Here is a 19,099-nt window from a genome sequence, read left to right as displayed (position 1 = left end):
ATTAGAGAAAGAAGAACAAAAAACCCCAAAGTTAGCAGAAGGAAAGAAATCATAAAGATCAGATCAGAAATAAATGAAAAAAAATGAAGGAAACAATAGCAAAGATCAATAAACTAAAAGCTGGTTCTTCGAGAAGATAAACAAAATAGACAAACCATTAGCCAGACTCATCAAGAAAAAAAGGGAGAAGACTCAAATCAATAGAATTAGAAATCAAAAAGAAGTAACAACTGACACTGCAGAAATAAAAGAGATAATGAGAGATTACTCCAAGCAACTCTATGCCAATAAAATGGACAACCTGGAAGAAATGGACAAATCTTAGAAATGCACAACCTGCCAAGACTGAATCAGGAAGAAATAGAAAATATGAACAGACAAATCACAAGCACTGAAATTGAAACTGTGATAAAAAATCTTCCAACAAACAAAAGCCCAGGACCATATGGCTTCACAGGTGAATTCTACCAAACACTAGAGAAGAGCTAACACCTATCCTTCTCAAACTCTTCCAAAATATAGCAGAGGGAGGAACACTCCCAAACTCATTCTACGAGGACACCATCACCCTGATACCAAAACCAGACAAGGATGTCACAAAGAAAGAAAACTACAGGCCAATATCACTGATGAACAGAGATGCAAAAATTCTCAACAAAATATTAACAAACAGAATCCAACAGCACATTAAAAGGGTCATATCCCATGATTAAGTGGGGTTTATTCCAGGAATTCAAGGATTCTTCAATATACGCAAATAAATCAATGTGATAAACCATATTAACAAATTAAAGGAGAAAAACCATATGATCAACTCAATAGATGCAGAGAAAGCTTTCGAAAAAATTCAACACCCATTTTTGATAAAAACCCTGCAGAAAGTAGGCATAGAGGGAACTTTCCTCAACATAATAAAGGCCACATATGACAAACCCACAGGCAACATCATCCTCAATGGTGAAAAAGTGAAAGCATTTCCACTAAGATCAGGAACAAGACAAGGTTGCCCACTCTCACCACTCTTATTCAACATAGTTTTGGAAGTTTTAACCACAGCAATCAGATAAGAAATGGAAATAAAGGGAATCCAAATCGGAAAAGAAGAAGTAAAGCTGTCACTGTTTACAGATGACATGATACTATACATAGAGAATCCTAAAGATGCTACCAGACAACTACTAGAGCTAATCAATGAATTTGGTAAAGTAGCAGGATACAAAATTACTGCACAGAAATCTCTGGCATTCCTATACACTCATGATGAAAAATCTGAAAGTGAAATCAAGAAAACACTCCTATTTACCACTGCAACAAAAAGAATATAATATCTAGGAATAAGCCTACCTAAGGAGACAAAAGACCTATATGCAGAAAATTATAAGACACTGATGAAAGAAATTAAAGATGATACAAATAGATGGAGAGATATATCATGTTCTTGGATTGGAAGAATCAAAATTGTGAAAATGACTCTACTACCCAAAGCAATCTACAGATTCAATGCAATCCCTGTCAAACTACCACTGGCATTTTTCACAGAACTAGAACAAAAAATTTCACAATTTGTATGGAAACAGAAAAGACCACGAATAGCCAAAGCAATCTTGAGAACCAGAAACGGAGCTGGAGGAATCAGGCTCCCTGACTTCAGACTATACTATAAAGCTACAGTAATCAAGACACTATGGTACTGGCACAAAAACAGAAATATAGATCAATGGAACAGGATACAAAGCCCAGAGATAAACCCACAAACATATGGTCACCTTATCTTTGATAAAGGAGGCAGGAATGTACAGTGGAGAAAGGACAGCCTCTTCGATAAGTGGTCCTGGGAAAACTGGACAGGTACATGTAAAGTATGAAATTAGAACACTCCCTAACACCATACACAAAAATTAGCTTAGAATGGATTAAAGACATAAATGTAAGGCCAGAAACTATCAAACTCTTAGAGGAAAACATAGGCAGAACACTCTATGACAAAAATCACAGCAAGATCCTTTTTGACCCACCTCTTAGAGAAATGGAAATAAAAACAAAAATAAACAAATGGAACCTAATGAAACTTCAAAGCTTTTGCACAGCAAAGGAAACCATAAACAAGACCAAAAGACAACCCTCAGAATGGGAGAAAATATTTGCAAATGAAGCAACTGACAAAGGATTAATCTCCAAAATTTACAAGCAGCTCAATAACAAAAAACCAAACAACCGAATCCACAAATGGGCAGAAGACCTAAATAGACATTTCTCCAAAGAAGATATACAGATTGCCAACAAACATATGAAAGATTGCTCATCATCATTAATCATTAGAGAAATGCAAATCAAAACTACGAGATATCATCTCACACCAGTCAGAATGGCCATCATCAAAAAATCTAGAAACAATAAATGCTGGAGAGGGTGTGGACAAAAGGGAACCCTTGAACACTGCTGGTGGGAATGTGAATTGGTACAGCCACTATGGAGAACAGTATGGAGGTTCCTTAAAAAGCTACAAACAGAACTACTATATGACCCAGCAATCCCACTACTGGGCATATACCCTGAGAAAACCATAATTCAAAAAGAGTCATGTACCAAAATGTTCACTGCAGCTCTATTTACAATAGCCAGGAGATGGAAGCAACCTAAGTGTCCGTCATCGGATGAATGGATAAAGAAGATGTGGCACATATATACAATGGAATATTACTCAGCCATAAAAAGAAACGAAATTGAGTTATTTGTAGTGAGGTGGATGGACCTAGAGTCTTTCATACAGAGTGAAGTAACTCAGAAACAGAAAGGCAAATACCGTATGCTAACACATATATATGGAATCTAAGAAAAAAAAATGTCATGAAGAACCTAGGGGTAAGACAGGAATAAAGACACAGACCTACTAGAGAAGGGACTTGAGGATATAGGGAGGGAGGAGGGTAAGCTGTGACAAAGTGAGAGAGTGGCATGGACATATATACACTACCAAACATAAAATAGATAGCTAGTGGGAAGCAGCTGCATAGCACAGGGAGATCAGCTGGGTGCTTTGTGACCACCTAGAGGGGTGGGATAGGGAGCGTGGGAAGGAGGGAGATGCAAGAGGGAAGAGATATGGGAACATATGTATATGTATAACTGATTCACTTTGTTATAAAGCAGAAACTAACACACCATTGTAAAGCAATTATACTCCAATAAAGATGTAAAAAAAAGTCTTTAGAGACATGAAAAGTAGGGCTAACCTTTTATTTCAAAAGTCTAGTAAAGAAGTAAAAAAAAAACTGAATGAACACAAAACACAACGTATCAAAACATACGGGACACAGCTAAAGCAGTACTGAGAGAGAAATTTATAGTACTAAATGCTTACAGTAGGAAAAAGGGGAGAGTGATTTCAGCAAAATGGCAGAATAGGCATTTTTACCGTCCTCCCCATCAAGAACACAGATTTTGACTATAATCCATAGATGAGAATACCTCTGTGGAAGTTCTGGAGTCCAAAAGTGAACTTCCAGCACACCATTAGAGCAAAAAAAAAAAAAAAAAAAAAAAACCCAGATTCAACACACTGAAGAAGATAAGATGAATGGTTTCATTTTACCCACATCACCCCCTCTCCCAAGACAGTACAGCACAGTTCCCAGAGAGAACCTGTTAAGTCAGCAATTTTTCCCATGGGGAAAAGTGAGACCAGGAAAGTAAGCACCTAGCTTCCCCAACTATGTAAAACACTGCCAAATATTTGCAAACCATATATGTGATAAAGGGTAATGTCAAAAACATATAAAGAACTCATACAATTCAATAGCCAAAAGCCAAACGATCCAATTTAAAAATTGGCACAGGACCTGAGTAGACATATTTCCAAAGAAGATATATAAATGGCCAACAAGTAAATGAAAAGGTATTCAACATCACTAATCATCAGGGAACTGCAAATCAAAAGTACTATTAGATATATTACCTCATGTTTGTTGGAATGGCTATTATCAAATAAAACAGGAGATAAATGCTGGCATGGATGCAGAGAAAAAGAAGAACCCTTGTGCACTACAGATGGGAAAGTAAACTGGTTCAGCCCCTACAGAAAACAGTATAAAGATTCTTCAAAAAATTAAAAATAGAACTGCCATACAAGTCAGAAATTCTACTTCTGAGACTACATCCAAAGGAAATGAAATTATTATGTTGAAGAGGTATTTGCACCCCCATGTAGCATTATTCACAACATCCAATACATGGAAACAACCTGAGTGTCCATAGACGAAGAATGGATAGAGACAGTGCAGTATATATATACAATGGAGTATTATTCGGGTGTAAAAAGAAGGAAATCCTTTCATTTGTAACAACATGGTTAGACCTTGAGAGCATTATGCTAACTGAAATCGACAGAGAAAGACAAATACTATATGATATCACTTACATGTGGAATCTTAAAAAACAAACAAAACACAACTAAATTCACAGAGAAGAGGATTAGATTTATGGTTACAAGATGCAGGGTTTGGGGAGATGGGGAACTGGATGAAGGTGGTCAAAAGGCACTAACATCCAGTTATAAGACAAGTACTAGGGATGTAATGTATAACATGATGACTATCGTTAACACTACTGTATGGTACATTTGAAAGTTGCTAAGAGAGTAAATCCTAAGAGTTCTCATCACAAGGAAAAAACCTTTTTTTTCTTTGTCTTTCTTTTTCTTAATCTATATGAGATGATGGATGTTAACTAAACTTATTGTGGTTATCATTTTACAATGTATGTAAGGCAAATCATGCTGTACACCTTAACTTATACAGTGCTGTCAATTATATCTCAATAAAATTGGAAAAAGAACCTAGAAGAAAGAACATTAGGAGTGGTTTAATACAAGGAAGTATTATTCTTGTTTTACTAAAACAGTAGGATAAAGGTAAGTATGTATGCTACAATCGCAGGTGAAGTAAAAGCCACTTAGTCATTTCTTTGACAAACATTTGTCGAAAACAGAAAATTTTCAAAGCACTATGCTCAAATAAAGGAAAGACAAAGATAAATAGACATAACCCCAGCCCTTGAGGAACTTGAAATATAATGGGGCACAGAGTGACATAACTATTTTAATATAAGAGCAAAATACTATGAGAATACTTATATACAGTCAGCTCACCTTTGCAAGATAAAAGATATGTGAAGTTTTCCATAGGTAGAGAAAGGAAGAAAGAAATTAAATGCAGGAAACAAAGTGAACAAATGCACAGAGGTTTGAAATTGAAATTGCATGTTACCTAGGCACGTTGCAGAGTGATTAGGGAGGAGGATTTGGAATTATGAAAAATAAACCTAGATTTGAATTCTAAGCCATTCTATTTTTTTTATTATGTGATCCTGAATAAATAAGCTAACCTCTATAAAAATGGAGATAATAATAAGTATTGTTTATAGAACTGCTATAAAGATTAAATTATATATAAGTAGTATACTCAGCACAGTGAGCTGTCATATAGAAAAAAAAAAAAGTATTTGTCATTTTAAAGTGTGAGTCAATTCACTTTGTAAATTCCAAAACACTATACAAATATAAGGCATTATTTTTTTTCTGAAACATGATCAATAGCTAAAAAACACATCCAAATACATAAGTACTTTATAATATATGAAATAATATTTCTCAAATATTTATATCTGAAAGCTCGCCTACTCTTAAAGTATACTTATATTTATATGTCTTTAATATTTAAACAAGGGAATATGCTAAATACTTCTGAAATAAAAGCTAATGGGGAAAATTATATTTTTAATCCTTACTCAAATTTATCCTATTATTTTCTAATATGACATGTTTATAAAAACTTAAGTTACACCTAAAACTTAAAATTAGTTTCTTTATCTATAATGCCACAAAACCTACTTTTTCTTCTCTTTCTATTTCAAGTTGTTTCTTAGCAGAACAAAGTTCATTTTTGAGATTGGATAGTTCAGTCTCCTAAAGAAAAAGGAACATGAAGCTTATAAGTGCATCCATATATTTCTTAAGACAATAAAAATTCAAACTAGTGTTTCAAAACCAGTTTAGTTTTATAGAGAAATAAATTCACTCATGAAATATATACACTTTTAAAACCCTACTGATATGAAGGCTCCTAGTTGAATATAACTAAAGATTTCATTTAGACAACTTTTGTATAGTTTGCTCTAAAGAAATGTTTAACACTATGTATATCTCTCCTTCTCATTCTCTCCCAATCTATCTCACTCCTCCTTTCCCAACCTCAATCAGAGCTCAAAACTTATTCATAACTGGAGTTTATAACTTTCCATTTGAAAAACAGAGTTTGTTTTACCAAAAAAATGATTAGAAAACCACCTACCTATAAGATCTATAACATCCCTTTCAGATTTATGATTATTTGATTCTACAGTTCAAAATTATGGTTTTATTTATTATTCTTTACTACCAGCCATGCTGACATGAAAATTGGCTTCTACTGCTATTTGTTCTCACCAAAGATGCTTTCAATGATGACTGTTCTTGTTCTTTGCTCTTATAAAGTCCTAATTCTGAGTCTCTTTCTTCAACAATTTTATCATATTGGTGCTATGTTAAAAAGAGAAACCATTTTAAGTATATTAGAAGCCCAAAAGATTACATTTTAATACGACTGGTATCCTTATGCATTTAATATTTATAAAAAATGATGTTTATGAATTCAGTAATACATATCTGAGCTATTTTTTAATTTTTTCAACTACATTTTTAAATTCTAACAATAAAAACAATGAAACATAGATAACTGTCTTCGAAATAACCCAAGAGCAAGAAATAATTTTTTAAATTAGAGACACTGAATTTCATAATTTATAAAAAGTCTAGAAACACAGGACCTCTTCGAAAAACGGCTGATTCCAGATCTTGTGCAGGGAATACAAAATGAGTCTTGAACATTTTGTCATAACAGAAAGCAAGAAAGCTGTCACAGATTATTAGGGTCAAATCAAAGGGACCTGCCAACCAGTTCGAAGAGGCTCCCACTGGCCAAAGTTGGGACAATTTAAGTGTCAACAAGGATCAAAACTGTACTGGATTAAGACATACCAAATATGCTTAAATCTATGAGTTCACAATATTACTTAAAATATTTTTTTAAATCCTCATTGGTTACTTCATAATAATATCCTAGCAACAACTTATAAAGATTAATTGATAGGTATAGCCCACTTCCTCTCCAAATCTTGAAGAGTATAGGGCTTAATTCCCTAAGAGAATGATTACTTTCAAACAACAATAAAAAATAGAGCACACTCACAAACACAACAAACATTGTCTTTCATCTATTTATTATTGTTTAGCCTAGTATGTGTTAGACACAGGTAGAAGATAAAAATATTATATTTATAGTTATATTATATTTATTTAAATACATATCCTGGGTATGTATTTAAATAACTACAAGGTGGGAAAGTCTATAAGAGACTACTATGAAAATTGAGGAAAAGAGTGACTACATTTATCCATCAAGACAATAAGGAGAGACCTCCTCAAGGAAGTGACCCCCAGGCTCAGCTTCATGTGGTTAAGACTTCAACTTGGAGAAATGAGAGATCAAGAGTATTCCAGCTCTATTAGTCATGGTTGCATAGACAATAATTTTCTCTGACAAATCAGAATGCTATATTTTACCATTTTTATGCATAAATATGGCTCCAATTAATAATTTTCATTACACAACAGGAAAAAAATTACCTTATGCTTTTCCATAAGTGCTACCATTTCAGCTATTTTATGTTGACATCGTATATCAATTTCTTTCTGTAATTTTACTGCTTCATCAGCTATTACTTTTGCTTTCTCAACCTATCAAATAAATTTAAAGTTTTTTAAAATTAATGCACAAAAAACAAATTTAACTTAAATGTTAAATTTAAGTTAAAATACAGAAATCAAACACCAGGAAATTAGGAAAGCCAAGTAGAAAATACATTATTGTTTTGGTTTATTTTAGTTAGGGTCTTCTACTAAGTGAATGACAGTATAACACTGTAAAGATCATTTAATCTTTTCAAAATGATTATATACTACCCAATACTCAAATACTTAGAATAACAATGATACTTTTAGCTTCTATTAAAAAAGCTAATTAATTATCCCTAGTATAAATTTATTAAATCTTCTAAAGAATCATAATGTTAAAAGTAAGAATTATTACTTTTCTCTTAAAATGCAAACATACAAATATAGGGTTTTAGTATAACAACTTCTCAAACATATTTAGTTTTTCCTACCTCTCCCAAAAGATTTTCTTCTAATAGCTTTTTGTCCTCAATTTCTTTCTGATAGCTGTCAGTCATTTCTTTAAATTTTTGTTTGGCACCTTCTAGTTCTAATTCTAATTTATTGACCTTTGAATAAAGAAAACAGCATGAACATTAATAAATTCTGTGGATTACTTGAAAATATTCTGTATTCATTTTGTGGTTTTGTGACTCTTAAAAGATGATTTATTCATAGATATTATAGTTGGATCATTTTACTTACAGTTTTCATATGGTGAGATGTGCTTTATTTTGCACAATATCTATCTTTTTCCCTAAAATACATATTTAGTCTTGACAAGTAATATTTTAAAAGCAGCCATATTTTTATTTTTAATGAATTTTTCAACATTATTTATTTAGTCTCAGTTTGCTGTTTTATTACAATAAGTAACTATTCCATTTGGACAGAACACACATGTGATTCAAAGAAAAAGCATTTTTTCAAAAAAAAGCTTTATTGAGGTATAACATATGCAAAAAAACTACACACAGTTAATGTATACAGTGTGATGAGATTGGACAAATGCATACACCCATGAAATCATCGCCAAAATCAAGGTAATAGACATATCCATCATCTTCAAAAGTTTCCTTCTGTCCCGTTTTTTTTGTCATAAGAACACTTACATGAGACTACTCTCTTAACAAATTTTTTTAAATTTTGTGCATATTTATTCCTTCTAATAGATAGTGTTCAGGTTCTTTTTAACTGATGCCTATTTCTCCCTATCCTCCTAACCCTGATACATTTTTTAAATGTTTTTATTGTGGTAAAAGTCACATGATATAAAACATACTATTCTAACCATATTTAACTGTACGGTTCAATGGCACTAAGTACATTCACATTGTTGTGCAACTCTCACCATCATCCATCTCCCGAATATTTCACCTTCCTAAACTGAAACTCTGTCCCCTTTAAACATTAACTCCCCATTCTCCCTCCCCACTCCCTCTACCCCCCAGCCCCTGGCATCTACCAATGTACTTTCTGACTCTATGAATTTGACTATTCTAGGCACCTCGTATAAGTGGAATCAAACAGTACTTGTCTGCACGTAATGTATACTGGAATGTATTTTTAAGGCTAACTTAATATATGTCCTGCAAACAGAATGTACCTTCTTTTTTTCCCCCCTGTGCTATACAGTAGGTGCTCACCAGCCAAATACGTCATACATAGTAGTGTACATACATCAGTCCCAATCTCCCAATCCATCTCACCCCTGTCTTAGTGTCCATACATTTGCTCTCTACAATTGTGTCTCTATTTCTGCTTTGCAAATAGGTTCATTTGCATCATTTTTCTAAATTCCATATACATACGTTAATATACAACATTTGTTTTTCTCTTTCTAACTTACTTCACTCTGTATGACAGTTTCTAGGTCCATCCACGTCTCTGCGAATGGCACAACTTCATTCCTTTTTATGGCTGAGTAATATTCCATTGTACCACATCTTTATACATTCCTCTGTTAATGGACACTTAGGTTGCTTCCACGACCTGGCTATTGTAAATAGTGCTGCAATGCACACTGGGGTGCATGCATCTTTTGGAATTATGGTTTTCTCAGGGTATATGCCCAGTAGTGTGATTGCTGGGTCATATGGTAGTTGTATTTTTAGTTTTTTAAGGAACCTCCATACTGTTCTCCATAGTGGCTGTATCAATTTACATTCCAACCAACGGTGTAAAAGGGTTCCCTTTTCTCCACACCCTCTTCAACATTTATTGTTTGTAGATTTTTTGATGATGGACATTCTGAACAGTGTGAGGTGATACCTCATGGTGGTTTTGATTTGCATTTCTCTAATAATTAGTGATGTTGAGCAGTTTTTCATGGGCCTCTTGGCCATCTGTATGTTTTTGTTGGAGAAAAGCCTATTTAGGTCTTCTGCCCACTTTTGATTGGGTTGTTTGTCTGGATATTGAGCTGCATAAGCTATTTGTATATTTTGGAGATGAATCCCTTGTCAGTTGCTTCATTTGCAAATATTTTCTCCCATTCTGAGGGTTGCCTTTTGGTCTTGTTTATGGTTTCCTTTGCTGTGCAAAAGCTTTTAAGTTTAACTGGGTCCCATTTGTTTATTTTTGTTTTAATTTTCATTATTCTAGAAGGTGTGTCCAAAAAGATCTTGCTGTGATTTATGTCAAAGAGTGTTCTGCCTATGTTTTCTTCTAAGAGTTTTATAGTGTCTGGCCTTACATTTAGGTCTTTAATCCCTTTTGAGTTTATTTTTGTGTATGGTGTTAGGGAGTGTTCCAATTTCATTGTTTTACATGTAGCTGTCCAGTTTTCCCAGCACCACTTATTGAAGAGGCTGTCTTTTCTCCATTGTATATTCTTGCCTCCTTTTTCATAGATTAGTTGACCACAGGTGTGTGGGTTTATCTCTGGGCCTTCTATCCTGTTCCATTTATCTATATTACTGTTTTTGTGCCAGTACCATACTGTCTTGATTACTGTAGTTTTGTAGTGTAGTCCGAAGTCAGGGAGTCTGATTCCTCCAGCTCCAGTTTTCTTTCTCAAGATTGCTTTGGCTATTCGGGGTCCTTTGTTTCCATACAAATTGTAAAAATTTTTGTTCTATTTCTGTGAAAAATGCCATTGGTAATTTGATAGGGGTTGCATTGAATCTGTAGACTGCTTTAAGTAAACAATATAGAATTGTTGACTACAGGCCCTATGTAGTACAGCAGATCTCTAGAACTACTTTATCTTGCATAACTGAAACCTAAGCAAATTGAAGAACAACTCCCCATTTCCCCCTCCCTCCTAGTCCCTGGTATTTACTTTTCTAATTTCTGCTTCTATGTGTTTGACTATTTTAGGTATCATGCAGTATTTGTTCTTCAGTGACTGGCTTTTGTTGCTGAATTGTAAATATTCTTTACATATTCTGGATATTAGATCATTACCAAATAATGATTTGCAAATATTTTTTCCAATTTTTTGGCTTGTCTTTTCACTCCCTTGATAGTGTCCTTTCAACCTTTGATAGTGTCCCCTTGAACATTATCAATAGAGTGAAAAGATTCATTGCAATCTCTACCCAAATTCCAACTGCCTTTTGTCGGAACAAATTGATCCTAAAGTTTACAAGGAATTCCCAGGGACCCTGGATAGCCAAAACAATCTTGAAAAAGAACAATGTTGGAGGACACATAATCCCCAATTTTAAAACTCACTACAAAGCTACAATAATCAAAACAGCGTGGTACTGACATAAGGTAAACATATGGATCAATGGAATAGAATAGGAAGTCCAGAAATAAAGCCATACAACTATGGTCAACTTAGAATGACAAGACAATTCAATGGAGAAAGAATAGCTTCTAACAATAAGAATGACAAAAGAATTCAATGGAGAAAGAACAGTTTCTAACAAATGTTGTTAAGACAAATAATAAGCACATGGAAAAGAATGAAGTTGGACTCTTACCTCATATCACATTACAAAAATAACTCAAAATAGATTAAAGATCTAAATGTAATAGCTAAAACCAAAACCTCTTAGAAGAAAATAGGAGTTAAAATGCATGACAATAGATTTGGCAATGGATCCTTAGATATGACACTAAAAACACAAGCAACTAAAGAAAAACAGTTAAAATGGATTCCATTAAAAAGCACACTCAGTATTACTGAGATTAATTTTCTATAAAGAATCAATACCTTCAGTTTCTATTTTTTCCATATATTTTGTACAAATATTTACTAATATAATAATTATCAAAAGAAAGAGGACCTTAGGACTTCCCTCGTGGTCCAATGTTAAGAATCCACCTACCAGTGCAGTGGATGTGGGTTCGATCCCTGGTCAGAGAACTAAGATCCCACATGCCTCAGGGCAACTAAGCCTGTGCACTGCAACTATTGAGCACACAGGCCACAACTGGAGAGCCCACATACTGCAACTACAGAGCCCACGTGCTCTAGAGCCTGCGCACCACAACAATAGATCCTGTGTGCCGCAGCTGAGTCCTGATGCAGCCAAATATAAAATAAATAAATAAATAAATATTTTAAAAAAGAGGACCTTTAATTAGCACTCACTCTCCAGAATCACTTATGGCATTAGGACTGAATTAGAATTGAGGAGGGGGTAGAGGACAGTGACAGGAATTGGGGAAGGGAGGCATGGGTAACTTAATAATGAAACAGACTGTATTCTGTACCCATGAAAGAACCACTAACTTTATTTTTCTTAATATTTATTTATTTGGCTGTGCCGGGTCTTAGTTGCAGCATGTGGGATCTTCATTGCTGCATGCGGGATCTTTTAGTTGAGGCGTGAGGAACCTTTAGTTGTGGCACATGGGTCCTTTAGTTGCAGCATGCAGGATCTTTAGTTGTAGCATGCAAACTCTTAGTTGTGGCATGTGGGATCTAGTTTCCTGACTAGGGATCAAACCCAGCCCCCCTACATTGGGAGCACAGAGTTTTAGCCACTGGACCATCAGGGAAGTCCCACAATCACCAACTTTAAAACACAGAATATTATAAATGTTGATAAAGGCTTCTGAATGCCTCTGTTCATTAGTTTCCCCTTCTGCTCCCTGAAGTGTAACAAAGATTCTTAATTTAATATTCATGAGTCCCTTCCCCTTTTTTATAGCTTTACTGCATAATGATATATCAGTATTTCAGAGTTTTTTGTTTCAGACTCTATATAAATGTTTTCTTAGTATGTATATTTTTCTGTCTTGCATTTTCACTCAGCAGTAGGTTTTACATATTTATGTGTGTATAGTTCCTTCATTTTCTCTGCAGAGTAGTGTTCCATTGTATGAATATACCATGGTTTATTTATGTACTCAACTGTTCACAGACACTGAATTGTATTCAACTTGGAGATAATACACACGATAACGGTGTGACTGTTCTCAAAAACATTGTCTCCTGGTACAAATGTATAAATTTCTCTATATCCAGACCTGAAATTGCAGATTGCATGTTCAACTTTACAAGATAACAACATTGTTTTCCAAAGTACATGTACCAATTTGAACTCCCAGCAACAGTGTGTGAATACGTATATCAATTTGGAGAGAACCAGCATTTTCACATAAATGGTAGATTGTTAAAATTACATTTTCTAATAGCTTGTTGCAGATGTTTAAGACTAGTAATTTTTTCTGTGTAATGATTATATATCTATCAACCTTACTAAACGACTCAATACTTTATTAACTCATCTGGAGATTCTTATAGATTTTTTACAAATGCAACTCCAATCTAAAACCATCTGAGTCTGAAGTTTGTTTGTTGAAAGATTTTAAACTGCTGATCCAATCTCCTTAATAGGACTATTCAGGTTAATTATTCGTTTTGAGATTGTTTTGGTTAATCGACTTCACTTCATATTTTTTGTATCTTTCAAATATATTGGCATAACAATGTTCATAGTAAAGGTATTAACTTCAGACCTTCATTAAAAAAACACGTTATAATTTCTAGATTAATAGAATTGTGGTTAGAGGACATATTCTGTATGATTTCAAGCCTTTGAATTCTGTGGCCCTATACATGATCATTTTTGTTAACTATCTGAGTGTTCTTGAAAAATATGTTTCCTTCAGTTTTTCATCTAAAAATGTCCTTATTTCTCCAACATAAAAGAGAGACACGTTGTGGACATAATTCAAGGTTGATCTTTTCTCTGTACTTGAGAATATTGTTTCACTGGTTTCTAACTTCCACTGTTGCTTGCTGAGATGTCCACGGTAAATCTCTTGTCATTCTTTCATTGGTGATCTCTCATTTCTCTCTAGCTACTTTTAAGACCTATGTGTGTTTAACATTCTGTAGTTTTACTATACTAAGTCTAGTTCTGGATTTATTCTAATTTTTCCTTCTAGGTATCCATCAGTCTTCCTATATCTATGAATTCGTGTATTTCATCAATTCTAAACATTCTTAGTATTTATTGCCTCTCCCCAATTCACTCCATTCTTTCCTTCTTCCTGGGCAATACAAAACCCTTATAAAAACAAATTCATTACAATATGTGACAATAATAAGAGTATGATAGCATATAAGTTAGACATGAGAGAGAAAGGAGATTATGTATTCTGAAGCTAAAATGTACCAGTAAAAAGGACAAAAATTATGAACTCCAGCTGTATGTTGTTCATAAGAGACACATCTAAAACAAAGATATAGAAAGCACAATAGTAAATAGGTTGTTAAAAATACCATGCTTAACACAACATTGTAAATCAACTATACTCCAACAAAAATTTTAAATAAATAAATAAATTATACCCTGTAAACACTAAGAAGAAAACTGGTATAGTTATAACAATAAAAAAGAAGAATTATTCTCTAAGGCAAGAAAACACTATTACATAGATAAAGTGAGTGTCTTTAAAGTGGAAAAAAGTTCTATTATGTATAGAATATACAGAATATATATAGAATATATATTAAGTATACACATAAAGTTCCACATTGTATAAAAAAATTACATATATTATAGTATGTACCTAATAACGTGGTATTAAAAGAAAAATTGACAGAACTTCAAGGAAGAATAGAAATCCACAATCATCAAGTGAGATTTTTTAACACATCAATCTCATTCAAGTAATAAAACACGAAGAAAAAAGAAGTAAAGATATAGAATCAATAAATATGCAGCAGTTTAAAGAATATGACTATAATCTTGACCAAATGGAACACTTCACCCAACAACTGTAGAATACACATTATTTTCAGGTATATGGGTGCGTTTATAAAAAGTAACCCTATATTGGTCCATCAAGCAAATGTCAATAAATTCCAAAGTACTGCAGTCATACCAGAGTGTGTTCTCTAATTACAGTGTGCTTATGATAGAAATCAATTCCAAAAACATAACATGCCATTAAGCTCAGAAACTAAGAAATATAGGAAGGTATTGAATGAAACAATACTAATTTAATATATACTTAAACCTACGAGACACAACTACAACAAGCTTAGAAGGAAATATATTGCCTTAAAATGTGTACACTGGAAAGACTGAAAATTAATTATCAAAGAATTAATATCAAATTGGAAAAAGAACATAATGAAAAAACAATAAAAGGAGGAGAAAATAATAAAGAACATAAATTAATGAAACAAAAACAAGCACCCTACAGAGAAGATCAAAAAATCCAAAGCTGTGTTTTTTTAAAACTTCCAAAATTGATAAATGCCTGGTAAGACTGATCAAGAATAACAAAAGGCATAAATAACCAACATCAGGATTGAAAAAAGGACAATACTATAGATGCTACAATTTTCAAAATATAGAAAATGTAGATTAATAGGGCAAAATCCCCCCAAAATATTATTTACTAAAATTGAAAGAAATAGTAGGATACAAAATGAACATACAGATATCTGTTGCATGTCTAAACACTAACAATGAACAAGCAGAAAGAAAAATTTTTTTTAAATCCCATTTAAAATTGCAAAAGAAAAAGAATAAAATACCTAAGAATAATCTAAATAAAGAGGTAAAGACCTGTACTCAGAAAACTATAAGACACAGATGAAAGAAAGTGAAGGCGCCACAAAAAAGAATGGGAAAATATACTAAGCTCAGGGATTGGAAGAATTAATACTGTTAAAATGACCATACTACCTAAGGCAATCTACAGATTCAGTGCAATCTCTATCAAAATACCAATGGCATTTTTCACCAAACTACAACAAATAATTTTAAAATTTGTATGGAAACATGAAAGATCCCAGATAGCTAAAATAATCTTAAGAAAGAACAGCAAAGCAGGAGGTATCACACTCCCTGACTTCAACACTGTACTACAAAGCGACAGTAATCAAAGGAGCTGGCACAAAAACAGACACATAGATCAATGGAACAGAATAGAGAGTCCAGAAATAAACCTATGCTTATATGGTCAATTAATCTACAACAAAAGAAGAACACACAATGAGGAAAAGACAGCCTCTTCATAAATTGTGTCAAGAAAACTGGACAGCTACATGCAAAAGAATCAAATTGGACTACTTTCTCACACCATATACAAAAATAAAATAGATTAAAGACTTAAATGCAAGACCTGAAACCATAAACCTCCTAGGAGAAAACATAGGCGGTATGCTCTTTGACACTGATCTCATCAATATTTTTTTTTGGATATGTCTTCTTAGGCAAGGGTAACAAAAGCAAAAATTAAACAAATGGGAATCAAAATAAAAACTTTTGCATAGAGAAGGAAACTATCAACAAAATGAAAAAGCACTCTACTGAATGGGAAAAAATATTTCTAACAATATATCTGATAAGGGATTAACATCCAAAATATACAAAGAACTCATACAACTCAACATCAAAATAAACAAGCAACTCGATTAAAAAAAGGGCAGAAGACCTGAATAGACATTTTTCCAAAACAGACATGCAGATGGCCAACAGGCAGATGAAAAGATGCTTAACATCACTAATCATCAGGGAAATGCAAATCAAAACCACAATGAGGTGGGGAGGAGTCAAGATGGCAGAGTAGGAGGACATGGAATTCACCTCTCCCAACAAATACATCCACAAATGGAACAATTCTCACAGAGCACCTTCTAAACACTAGCAGAGGACCTTGGACACCTAAAAGGACAAGAAAGATTCCTGCATAACTCAGTAGGATGAAAGAAAGGAAAAAAAGAGGAAGTGGGATGGGACCAGTGCCCCTGGTGGGGAGCTGAAGAAGAGGAGAGGTTCCTGCACCCAGGGAAGCCCCCTCACCAGGGGGAAGATCAGCTGGGACAGAAGGGGAACTTCAGGGGCTCGAAGGAGAGTACAGCAACCAGTCTGTGGCAGGCAGGACAGAGTGAGACCTACACAGATGGTCCATGCCACAGCCCTGCACGCCCCAGCCTGAGACACGTGTCTGCCACTGCAGGCGGGGGCTGGGTGCTGGAACATGGAGTTTGGAGAGCAGACCGAGGGAGAGGTCTGTTGTTGGCTGCGAGGAGACAGCCTGAAGGGACGGGAGTGAGGAGCTGCGCAACTGGGAACATTCGTGGAAGAAGCCTGGGGCACCATCGAAGCAAAGCATCATTGTTGAATGGCACATGGAGGGCGGGGCTGTCATTGCAGCCTCTTTCCCCACGTGCTGGCCCTTGCCTCCATGGGCATTACGAGGAGCTCCCTCCTGAGCAGACTTGCATGCCCTGGTCACCACCTCAGCTCCCCCCAACCTGTCTGGGTGGGCTCACATACCCAAATCGCTGCCCCAGCCCCCTCTCGCCAGGGCAGGCTCATGTACTCTGGGGCAACCTCAGAAGCAGACACCGGTGGGTGACCCACACGCAGATGTGGAGCTGAAACCAAAGCTGAGCCCCAGGGGTTGTGTGACTAAGGAAGAAGAGCTGAAATCTCTCCTTGAGGCTGTGCGAACCACAGATTTACACCCCTGCTGCCAGCTTTGTAAATTCAGCACCTGTGGAACATTTGAAAGGACAATGAGTGCTCCCGAAGATGAGACAGGTCTAGCTTTAGCAAGTGGAGGGTTTGTGGGCACATACACTCAGGAGTTAGGCTAGGCCACAGTCTGAGCAGCCTCCATAGCTCCAACAGTGGGTCCAGGTGCACGATTACTGCAGTCCTTGGACCTGACTTCAGTAGGTCTGTGGTGGTGGCCTGGTGAAAACAATGCCAAAGAGACACCAGGGCCAATCAATTGCTGGCATACCCACAGTTAAGGTGGGTCATGAGCACTGACAACAAAAATGTAATTTGTGAGCCCACACAATGGGTAAAAGGTGACACAACAGAGCACGCTCACAGGTGAACAGTTTCAGAGGAGTAATATTTAGCAGCGTCTCTCCCAGTGGGAATGCTCCAATCCTGCCTACCTAGCACTGCAGATCAGAAATACAGCTCCAAAACAGATCTGGGGGCCTCTACTCCAAGAACTAGGGAGCAAACCCTGCCCCTGACAGGGCTGTGACAATCACAGAGCAAAGGGGAGGCCTCACTCAATATCTAGTGCAGGCTCTGGTCACCACAACCTCCTATCAAGGGGATAACGGCCAGCATACACTGGGAAACAGGTGGCAGACATCCATACTAAAAAACAGCCCCCAAACCAAAAAATATTAAACACACAGAGACTACACAAGGACGTTCCCACATAAAAATAGCCCTCCAACACAGTGTGAGGTTCTGGCGTCGGGAGGAAGAGCCACCCGAGCGTTTGGCTTTGAAGGCCAGTGGGTCTTGAGTGCAGGAGCCCAACAGAGCTGAGGGATACAGAGACTGCATTCTTAGAGGGCACACACAGGGTCTCATATGCACGGGGACCCAACACAAAGCAGTATCTCCATAGGAACCTGGGCTAGACCTACCTAGGGGTCTTGGGAGGTCTCCTGGGGAGGCACGGGTTGCCTGTAGCTCACTGTGGAAGCAAGGACACTGGTTGTGGAGACCTCAGGGAATATTGATAAGCATAAGCACTCCTGGAGTTTCCAATTTCAGCACCAAGACCCAGCCCCACAAACAGCATGCAGGCTCCAGCACTGGAACAACTCAGGCCAAACAACCAGCAGGTTAGAAATACAACCCTACCCATCAGTAGACAGGCTGCCTAAAGGAGTACTCACAGCCACCTCATACCGCTTGACACAGTCCTGCCCACCAGACGGACAAGACCCATCTCCACCCACCAGAGGGCAGGCACCAGTCCCTCCCACCAGGAAACCTCCACAAGGCCCCAGACCAAACTCTTCCACCAAGGAGCAGATACCAGAAGCAAGAGGAACTATGATCCTGCAGCCTGCAGAAAGGAGACCACAAACACAGAAAGTTAGAC

General features: G+C 35.9%; 1 protein-coding gene across 2 annotated transcripts in view; it reads right to left on the bottom strand.

The window, feature by feature from the left end:
- Positions 1-19,099, bottom strand: part of SYCP1 (synaptonemal complex protein 1) — a 161,633-nt gene that overhangs the window by 29,604 nt on the left and 112,930 nt on the right. Inside the window, exons 23-26 of one of the 2 annotated variants that reach the window (XM_060006973.1) lie at positions 8,260-8,376; positions 7,721-7,831; positions 6,482-6,574; positions 5,888-5,962 (exon numbers count right to left, since the gene is read on the bottom strand). In XM_060006973.1, the coding sequence (XP_059862956.1) occupies positions 5,888-5,962; positions 6,482-6,574; positions 7,721-7,831; positions 8,260-8,376 (396 nt within the window). The remainder of the gene's footprint in view (positions 1-5,887; positions 5,963-6,481; positions 6,575-7,720; positions 7,832-8,259; positions 8,377-19,099) is intronic. The other variant, XM_060006980.1, reaches the window with a different exon arrangement.

The sequence above is a fragment of the Delphinus delphis genome, chromosome 1, assembly GCF_949987515.2.
Source record: "Delphinus delphis chromosome 1, mDelDel1.2, whole genome shotgun sequence".
NCBI classification, from domain to species: domain Eukaryota; kingdom Metazoa; phylum Chordata; class Mammalia; order Artiodactyla; family Delphinidae; genus Delphinus; species Delphinus delphis.
The sequence above is the reverse complement of the archived record's forward strand: the minus strand, read 5'-3'. Positions and strand labels throughout refer to the sequence as shown.